This window comes from Nicotiana sylvestris, chromosome 5, assembly GCF_000393655.2.
Source record: "Nicotiana sylvestris chromosome 5, ASM39365v2, whole genome shotgun sequence".
NCBI lineage: Eukaryota > Viridiplantae > Streptophyta > Magnoliopsida > Solanales > Solanaceae > Nicotiana > Nicotiana sylvestris.
Genome location: NC_091061.1, coordinates 112,377,081 through 112,387,884, shown reverse-complemented (window position 1 = coordinate 112,387,884; position 10,804 = coordinate 112,377,081). Strand labels below are relative to the sequence as shown.

General features: G+C 41.9%; 1 protein-coding gene and 1 pseudogene across 1 annotated transcript; both read right to left on the bottom strand.

Annotated features, from left to right (window-relative positions):
* Positions 1–3,477: 3,477 nt before the first annotated feature.
* Positions 3,478–9,417, bottom strand: LOC138869160 (uncharacterized; annotated as a pseudogene).
* A 382-nt stretch (positions 9,418–9,799) lies between these two features.
* LOC138869159 (uncharacterized) lies at positions 9,800–10,243 on the bottom strand. Its single transcript, XM_070146756.1, has 2 exons — positions 9,995–10,243; positions 9,800–9,886 (listed from the first exon to the last, which is right to left on the bottom strand). The coding sequence occupies exons 1-2, from the start codon at positions 10,241–10,243 to the stop codon at positions 9,800–9,802; spliced, it is 336 nt and encodes a 111-aa protein (XP_070002857.1).
* Positions 10,244–10,804: the final 561 nt, after the last annotated feature.

Genomic DNA, 10,804 nt, shown 5'->3' with positions numbered 1-10,804 from the left:
TCAAGCAGCTACCTCAACGATTCTGAAAATAGCTGGAGACTACGAGTGCTCAGCTAAGCCTCCGGTGTACCTGAATCTGCATACAAGGTGCAGGGAGTAGGGGTGAGTACTACCGACTCAGTGAATAATAAGCATATATAATGTCTGAAGGTAAGAAATCCACGAAATGCCACAAAGCAAAGCTAAAACTAACAGTCTTATACCTTAACTACGAACTAACAGCAAAGCAATATCAAATATAGCAGTCAAGTATCAGGTAAAGATGCAATGCAGTGCACATGAATCCGCTACGGCGTACAGCCCGATCCGCTTAACGTCGATGGCACTCACTAGGGGTGTGTACAGACCCAGGAGGGGCTCCTTCAGCCCAAGCGCAATATCATTATATCACTGCTGCGGCGTGCAGCCCGACCCATACTCAGTCCACAGTATGCATATGAGTCATATAACAGATTCAATCTAATTTTTTTCTAGTTTCCAATTATTAAGGTGAATATAATTTAGTTAATTAATTTCAGGAAAAAGGTGACTTAGCATTTAATAACAGTGATTAAACACATGACTAAGATCAATGATTATGCAAATCATGCTATCACAAAGATATTCATCCTAGACAAGTGCTACAGGTCGGCACAAGGCCCCAAACATGGCAATAAGCCCAATTATCAACAATACAATGTGCGTATTAGCTGCCAATAATTATATTTAGCTCTCGGGATGGACCAAGTCACAATCCCCAATCATATATGATCCCGCACCTGCCATGGGGTGCGAGTCACGCCCTAACATAGCGTCACGATGTGATAAACCGGGGTTTCAAACCCTCAGGCCATCGTCTATACAAATTACTCACCTCTAACCGGTCGTAGACTGGTCCGCAATACCCTTCCCCTTTGAATCTCCGTCTAAGCGGGTCAAATCTAGTCGAAACCACAATAAATACGTCACTATACGCTAAATAAACATAACCCAATTGAAATTACTCGAAAACAATGAAAATCGCGAAGGTGGTAAAACCCGAGCCCCGGGCCCACTTCTCGAAAAATTCTGAAAATCACATCATCGGATTCCTCGTCTCTCCCCGAGTCCGTACATATAAAGTTTACCAAAAACGGAGTTAAAATGGCCTTTCAAATCCCCAAAATTCGTTTCTAAAAGCTATTAAAAATATTGAATAACATGTCCTAATTAGGCTAGAGAAAAATTTCATAATCTTAGCCAAACTCAAGATCAATTCTTGGTCCAATTAATAATAACAAGTACACTGTTACATGTCAATCAAATAGCCGAAACACTGCCACTGTGCCTTGTGCCAAAAATATCATCTAACATTTTAATCTAATCATTATCAGATAATTACCTTTAATCATTGAATGTTATACCTTCTACGTTTCCTTCTTAAATATAGTACAAATTTCATATAGTAGTTTCAGATTATTTTACAAACAGATTTTCAAAACACTGTGATGGAGACTTCGTTCAAATTTCCAATTCCATATCTCATCTTTAGTTTTGTACTTATTAATTATTGTCTCTCAATGATTGATTTAATCATTACAAACTAAATTATATGCAAATTACCTGATTCTAATTCCCAGGTTTTCTTCTTCGCCACTTTCGAGTTCTGCTTCTCTTTGTTCTAATTCCTTATTTTGTTTTAATTTTTAAGTAAGACCTAAGTAACTCCTTTTCCTATACTTTAGGTATTTGTACATAGGCTAATAAGGTAAATACGTGAAGTTCAGCCCATTTATTTAATTTTTTTTTTTATTTTGTCTTAGTTATTTTATTATCCAACTTAATATGTGTAATAGTTAATTAGGTTCACTAACCATTTAAATAAATTTTAAAACTCTTAAGTTAATCCGTATATATAAAAATTTGGGTTATTACATTCTCTTCCACTTATCAAGCATTCATCCTCGAACGAGTCAAGAAACATACCTGGAGTATCAAACAAGTGAGGATATTTGCTGCGCATCTCCTGCTCGGTTTCCCAACTGGCTTCCTCCACGGGCCGACCTCTCCACTGCATCTTCACCGAATCTATGTCCTTTGATCTCAACTTCCGAACCTGACGACCCAAAATAGCCACCGGCTCCACATCATAGGTCAAGTCCTCATCCAGTTGAATCGTGCTGAAGTCTAATACATGCGACGGGTCCCCAACATACTTCCGGAGCATAGAAACATGGAACACCGGATGAACTCCCGACAAGCTAGGTGGCAAAGCGATCATATAGGACACCTCCCCAATCCTTCTAAGTATCTCAAAAGGTCCAATGAACCTTGGACTCAGCTTCCCTTTCTTCCCAAACCTCATAACGCCTTTCATAGGCGAAACCTTCAACAAGACCTTCTCGCCCACTGCATAATATACATCTCGAACCTTCCGGTCCGCATAACTCTTCTGCCGCGACTGAGCTGTACGAAGTCTCTCCTGGATCACTTTTACCTTCTCTAAAGCATCCTGAACTAACTCTGTCCCCAATAATCTAGCCTCGCCGGGCTCAAACCAACCAACCGGAGATCTACACCGTCTCCCATATAAGGCCTCATACGGCGCCATCTGGATGCTGGATTGATAGTTGTTATTATATGCAAACTCCGCAAGTGGCAAGAATTCAGCCCAAGAACCTCCAAAATCAATAGCACAGGCACGCAACATGTCCTTCAATATCTGGATAGTACGCTCGGACTGCCCGTCCGTCTGTGGATGAAATGTTGTGCTCAACTGTACCTATGTACCCAACTCTCGATGAAAAGTCCTCCAGAACTGGGAAGTAAACATGGTACCCCTATCTGATACAATGGAAACCGGGACCCCATGCAACCGTACAATCTCCTGGATGAAAATCTCTGCCAACTTCTCCACAGAATAAGTAGTACATACTGGAATGAAGTGCGCGGACTTGGTCAGCCTATCCACAATCACCCAAATCGAATCAAACTTCTTCGAGGTACGAGGAAGACCACTCACAAAATCTATAAAAATATTCTCCCATTTACACTCCGGAATATCCATCCGCTGGAGTACGCCACCGGGTCTCTGGTGCTCTTGTTTGACTTGCTGACAGTTGAGACACTGAGCCACATAACTCACAATATCCTTTTTCATCCTCCTCCACCAGTAATGCTGTCTCAAATCCTGGTACATCTTCGCGGCACCAGATGGATCGAATACCGCGAGCTGTGAGCCTCCTCTAATATCAACTCCCGGAGACCATCCACATTGGGCACGCAAATCCGGCCATGCATCCGCAACACACCATCATCACCAATGGTCACATATCTGACATCATCATGCTGGACCCTGTCCTTCAGGACAAGAAAATGCGGGTCATCATACTGGCGCTATCTGATGCGGCCATACAAAGAAGATCGGGAAACCACACTAGCCAACAGCCGACTGGGATCGGAAATATCTAACCTCACTATCTGATTGGCCAAGGCCTGAACATCAACCGCAAGGGGCCTCTACCCAACTAGAATGTACGCCAAACTACCCATACTAATAGCCTTCCGGCTCAAAGCATCGGCCACCATATTGGCCTTCCCGGGATGATACAAAATGGTAATATCATAATCTTTGAGTAACTCAAGCCATCTCCGCTGTCTCAGATTAAGATCCTTCTATTTAAACAAGTGTTGAAGACTACGATGGTCCGTATATACCTCACAAGACACACCATAAAGATAATGCCTCCAAATCTTCAAGGCATGAACAATTGCAACTAACTCTAAGTCATGAACAGGGTAATTCTTCTCATGGGGCTTGAGCTGACGAGAAGCATAAGCAATCACTCTGCCCTCCTGCATTAATACACAACCGATCCCAACTCTCAAAGCATCACAATACACCGTGTAAGAACCTGAAGCTGATGGCAATACTAGTACCGGAGCTGTGGTCAAAGCCGACTTGAGCTTCTGGAAGCTCTCCTCGCATTCATACGACCACACAAATGGAGCATTCTTCTGTGTCAACTTCGTCAAAGGCAAAGCAATGGATGAAAAGCCCTGAACGAACCTGCGGTAATGACCCGCCAAACCGAGGAAACTCCGAATCTCTGTAGCTGAGGACGTTCTGGGCCAACTCTGCACCGCCTCAATCTTCTTTGGGTCAACCTGAATACCATCACTGGACACCACGTGTCCCAGAAAAGCCACAGTACTAAGCCAAAATTCACATTTGGAGAACTTTGCATAAAGCTTCTCCTCTCTCAATCTCTGCAATACTACCCTCAAGTGCTACGCGTGCTCCTCCTGGCTACACGAATACACCATAATATCGTCAATAAACACGATCACAAAAGAATCCAGATAAGGCCGAAATACACTGTTCATCAAGTGCATGAACGCGGTTGGGGCATTAGTCAGCCTGAAAGACATCACTAGAAACTCGTAGTGCCCATATCTCGTCCTGAAGGCCGTCTTCATAATGTCTGAATCCCTAATCTTCAGCTGGTGATAGCCCGATCGAAGGCCAATCTTAGAGAATACCCTTGCTCCCTGAAGCTGATCAAACAAATCCTCCATACTGGGTAGTGGGTACTTGTTCTTCACTGTCACCTTATTCAGCTGTCTGTAGTCAATGCACATTCTCATTGTGCCATCCTTCTTCTTTACAAATAATACCAGTGCACCCCAAGGTGAGACACTCGGGCGAATGAACCCCTTATCTAGGAGTTCCTGAAGTTGTTCTTTCAACTCCTTTAGCTCCGCTGGTGCCATACGATAGGGAGGAATAGAGATGGGCTGAGTGCCCGACACCAGATCAATACCGAAATCAATGTCCCTGTCCGGCGGCATGCCCGGCAAGTCCGCTGGAAACACATCGGGGAAATCCCTTACAATGGGAACCGAATCAAGACTAGGAGCCTAGGCTTCCACATCTCTCACGAAAGCCAAATACGATAAACAGCCTTTTCCAACCATCCGTTAGGCTTTTAGGAAAGAAATCACCCTGCTGGGTACATAATCAGTCACGCCTCGCCACTCGATCCTAGGAATACCCGGAATAGCTAACGTAACTGTCTTGGCATGACAGTCCAGAATAGAATGGTATAGAAATAGCCAATCCATACCCAGAATCACATCGAAATCTACCATGCCCAATAATAATAAGTCAACTCGGGTCTCCAGACCCCTGATAGTCACCAGACAGGATCGATCTACATGATCCACAATAGTATCACCCACTGGGGTAGATACGTGCATGGGCAAGGCAAGACAACCACGGGTCGTACCCAAATGATGAGCAAAATATGAAGATACATATGAATAGGTAGATCCGGGATCAAATAAAACAGAAGCATTCCTGTGGCAGACTGAGATAATACCTGTGATGAATGCATCCGAGGCAATAGCGTCCCTCCTATCTGGAAGGGCATAGAAACGAGCCTGACCACCGCCAGTACTGTACTCACCTCTGGGGCGAGCTCTGGCTACCTGACCTCCACTCCTAGCTGACTGAGTGGGAGCAGAAGACGAGGGTTGATCCCTCTGGTGAGACTGCCTACTGCGGAGCTGAGGACACTGTCTCCTCATGTGACCCAACTCACCGCACTCATAACAACGACCTGAAGCTGGAGAAGGGGACTGATGAGAACCCCTCGCTGCAGACGAACCCTGAGCTGAAGGAACAGGAGCAGAGCTCTGAGTTGAAAGAGCACTCAGTGCAGGCTGACTCTGCTGATGACCCTGATGGCCCCGGCCTGAAGAGGCTCCACTGGACTCTGTGCGTCCTGACTGAGGAGGCCTGAAGGAACGACCTCTACCATGCTAGAACTGGCCCCTAAACGGAGCACTATTGAAATTACCTGAACCTCGAGGCCTCTTGGCCTCTCTCTCCATACGCTCCCGATGGCAATCTATCTCAATCAGTCGAGCCGCATCAACAACCTCCTCAAATGTAGCTGCTGTAGCCCTCTCTCTAGTCATCAATATACGGATCGGATAGTTGAGGCCATCTATAAACCTCCTAATCCTCTCTCTATCTGTCGGGATCATCCACATTGCATGCCTAGCAAACTGTGTAAACCGCAACTCATACTGAGTCACTGACATATCTCCCTGAGTCAACCACTCGAACTGACGACGCAGCTCCTCCCTGTGAGACTGGGGCACATACTTCTCCAAAAATACCGTGGAGAACTGCTGCCAAGTGAGGGGCGCTACCCCAATAGGCCTACGCCTCTCGAACTCTTCCCACCAAGTAAATGCAGCCCCTGTGAACTAGAAGGTGGTGAAAGCCACTTCGCTAGACTCCAGAATACCCGCAGTACGAAGCATACGCTGGCATTTATCCAGAAAACCCTGGGCATCCTCGCCCTCAGCACCATTGAATGTCGGAGGCTGGAGCCTACCGAACCTCTCCAAACGATGTTGCTCGTCATCCGGCATAGATGGAACCACATGAGCTGGACCTGGTGTGACTGGCGCAAATGGAACTACCGGTGCAACTGGTGCAACTGGAGCAACTGGCTGAACTGGCTGAACTGGAGCTACCTCAGGTGTCTGTAAGCCCTGAACAACCTGCTCGGGTGTGCGAGCATCGGGAGTCTGATGACCACCCCCGGTCTGAGAAGTAGCTGCTGCTGCAGTGGCTGAAACCTCCTGAGTTAGGCCAGTGCAGACGGACAAAATCTGAGCCAAAGCCTCCTGTAGACCAGGAATCACGATGGGCACTGCCGGTGCCTGAATAGGTGCTGCTGCTACAGCTGGAGGCCGATCCTGGACCTGGGCAACTGGTGGGTCTGCAGGTGCTGCCCCTGCTGGTCCGCCTCATCCAGCACCACGGCCGCGTCCACGGCCTCTAGCAGGTGGTACTGGTGGTCATCCTCCTCGTCCGTTAGCACGAGTTCTTGCCATCTACGAGAGAATAGAATACAGAAATTTTTAGTTTTCATAGAAACAAGCCGCACGATATGAATTTAAAAGAAAGTGAGGTGTTTCCTAAAAGCTCCGTAGCCTCCCGAGGATAGATACGGACGTCTACGTACCGATATGCGAGACTCTACTAAACCGGCTCATGACTCGCGAGGCCTAGTAACCTAGGCTCTGATACCAACTTGTCACGACCCAAACCCGATCGTGATGGTGCCCAAGACTAAAGCTAGGCAAGCCTGACCATCACTAGCTCTCAATTCGATAATAAATCTCAAACCGACAATTTAAGGAAAAATGTAATAATTTTTGAATAATAATCCAATAATATTAATAGAATAATTACGAAGATAATACGAAATCTGAATAATCACTCCCCAAAGATCTGGGTCACGAGTCTAGAGCCTCTAAAAAAAACTGGATAATAATATCTGAATGAAATATAAAGAGTAGCCAGGTCCTGCGAACGTCAAGCAGCTACCTCAATGACTCTGAAAATAGCTGGAGACTACGAGTGCTCAGCTAAGCCTCCGGTGTACCTGAATCTGCACACAAGGTGCAGGGAGTAGGGGTGAGTACTACCGACTCAGTGAGTAATAAGCATATATAATGTCTGAAGGTAGGAAATCCACGAAATGCCACAAAGCAAAGCTAAAACTAACAGTCCTATACCTTAACTACGAACTAACAGCAAAGCAATATCAAATATAGCAGTCAAGTATCAGGTAAAGATGCAATGTAGTGCACATGAATCCGCTGCGGCGTACAACTTGATCCGTTTAACGTCGACGGCGCTCAGTGGGGGTGTGTACAGACTCCGGAGAGGCTCCTTCAACCCAAGCGCAATATCATTATATCACTGCTTCGGCGTGTAGCCTGACCCATACTCAGTCCATAGTATGCATATGAGTCACATAACAGATTCAATCTAATTTTTTTCCAGTTTCCAATTATTAAGGTGAATATAATTTAGTTAATTAATTTCAGGAAAAAGGTGACTTAGCATTTAATAACAGTGATTAAACACATGACTAAGATCAATGATTATGCAAATCATGCTATCACAAAGATATTCATCCTAGACGGATGCTACAGGTCGGCACAAGGCCCCAAACATGGCAATAAGCCCAACTATCAACAATACAATATGCGTATCAGCCGCCAATAATTATATTTATCTCTCGGGATGGACCAAGTCATAATCCCCAATCATATACGACCCCGCACCTGCCATGGGGTGCGAGTCAATCCCTAACATAGCATCACGATGTGATAAACCGGGGTTTCAAACCCTTAGGCCATCGTCTATACAAATTACTCACCTCTAACCGCTCGTAGACTGGTCCGCAATGCCCTTTCCCTTTGAATCTCCGTCTACGCACGTCGAATCTAGTCGAAACCACAACGAATACGTCACTATACGCTAAATAAACATAACCCAATTGAAATTACTCGAAAAACACTGAAAATCGCGAAGTTGGTAAAACCCGAGCCCTGGGCCCACTTCTCGAAAAATTCTGAAAATCACATCATCGGATTCCTTGTCTCGGCCCGAGTCCGTACATATAAAGTTTACCAAAAACGGAGTTCAAATGGCCTTTCAAATCCCCAAAATTCATTTCTAAAAGCTATTAAATATATTGAATAGCATGTCCTAATTAGGCTAGAGAAAAATTTCATAATCTTAGCCAAACTCAAGATCAATTCTTGGTCCAATTAATAATAACAAGTACACAGTTACATGTCAATCAAATAGCCGAAACACTGCCACTGTGCCTTGTGCCAAAATATCATCTAACATTTTAATCTAATCATTATCACATAATTACCTTAAATCATTGAATGTTATACCTTCTACGTTTCCTTCTTAAATATAGTACAAATTTCATATAGTAGTTTCAGATTATTTTACAAACAGATTTTCAAAAGACTGTGATGGAGACTTCGTTCAAATTTCCAATTCCATATCTCATCTTTAGTTCTGTACTTATTATTTATTGTCTCCCAATGATTGATATAATCATTACAAACTAAATTATATGCAAATTACCTGATTCTAATTCCCAGGTTTTCTACTTCGTCGTTTTCAAGTTCTGCTTCTCTTTGTTCTAATTCCTTGTTTTATTTTAATTTTTAAGTAAGACCTAAATAACTCCTTTTCCTATACTTTAGGTATTTGTACATCGGCTAATAAGGAAAATACGTAAAGTTCAGCCCATTTATTAAATTTTTTTTATTTTTTATTTTGTCTTAGTTATTTTATTATCCAACTTAATACGTGTAATAGTTAATTAGGTTCACTAACCATTTAAATAAATTTTAAAACTCTTAAGTTAATCCGTATATATAAAAATTTGGGTTATTACAAGAACATTGTTTCAATATCCCACCATAACCAATATCGGAGGAATCAGTCTCTACAACCTTTGCCCAACTAGGATTGGCGAAAGTTAAACAGGGAAGGTTATTAACCTTTTGTTTAATTCTCTTGATTGCTTCAATATGACTGTCAGTCCAAGACTTAGGATTCATCTTTTATCTTTCATAAAGAAGAGCAGTATCCTTAGCCAGATCCTTTATAAAAGATGAGATATAATTTAACCTTCCTAAAAATTTGTCAGTAATAATATCAGAAAACTTAGAGGCAAATTCAATACTTCTATTTATGGGAATTATTCTACCCTTCTCAATGTTATGACCCAAAAATCTATCAGAAGTTTGGAAAATCATCATCTTTGGTTTTGATATAACTAAACCATTTTGTATAATAATCTTTTTAAATAAATCAAGATGTTTGAAATGAGTTTCTATATTTTTTGAAAATACTAGAATATCATCAATATAAACAATTATGAAATCCGTATAAGGAAGGAAAATATCATTCATAATTTTTTGAAATTCAGAGGGAGCCTTTTTAAAACCAAAGGGCATAATTCCATTCATATTGGCCCATTGGCACATCAAAAGCAGTTTTGTATCTATCTGATTCAGATATCTGAATCTGCCAAGAAACTGATTTTAAATAAAAATTTGAAAATATAATTGCATCATGAAGTCTATCCAGTAAATCTTTTTTTATTGGGGATAGGATATCTAATCATTTTAGCACCTTATTAAGAGGTTTGTAGTTAATAACTAATCTAGAAACTCCTCGTTCCTGTTCCGCATGCTTATTAACATAAAAAGCAGTACAAGACCATTTGGACTTTGAGGGTCTAATTAAACCCTTCTCCTTTAGGGAATCAATTTCCTTCTTGCATAACTCCAAATAATCAGAGTTCATTTGACAAGGTCGAGCCTTGGTAGGGATATTATCCTCAGAAAAGTCTTCTTCATAAGGAAGACTTATAATATGCATCTTTCTATTCCAAAACTGATTCGGATGGTCACCACATATAGAAGCAGCAAATTGATTTTTGAGAAAATTAATTTTTTCTACTAGCTTGGGATTTTTTAAAATCATGTTCTATAGTAATGGAACAAATCTCATGTTTCAAAAATTCAATTTGATTGACTTTTGAAGAAATATTATTGGAAATAATCTCATTCAAAAATCGTTGAATTGGCTCAGTTATAAACTCAAAAGTGATACTCTTATCATTATAAGTACCAGTAAAACTCTTTGTATTCCAATATAAAAAAGGCATTAATTTTATAAAAAATGGGACTCCAAGTATTATTTCTTGTTGAATATCTTTTACCAAAACAAAGCTCTCAGGAATGCATGTTTCTTGTTGGCAAATATAAGCTTTAGGCAATTTATATGAAATACCCATTGCACCATCACTAGTATTTTTTAAACGATTAATGGTTTTATGAAAATATCTAGAGGGTATAACCCCTTCTTTTACACAATTTAAATTTGCTCCACTATCAAATAGAGCAACAAACTCTCTTTTGAAATTGTAATCAATTAAAA

What these genes read in the sequence shown, in the direction of transcription:
- LOC138869159 (XM_070146756.1), bottom strand. Translation starts at nt 10,243, where the DNA reads ATGCATATTATAAGTCTTCCTTATGAAGAAGACTTTTCTGAGGATAAT. An exon ending in ACTACAAACCTCTTAATAAG is followed by an intron (nt 9,887 to 9,994) that starts GTGCTAAAATGA and finishes GTTTCTTGGCAG; the next exon opens with ATTCAGATATCTGAATCAGA.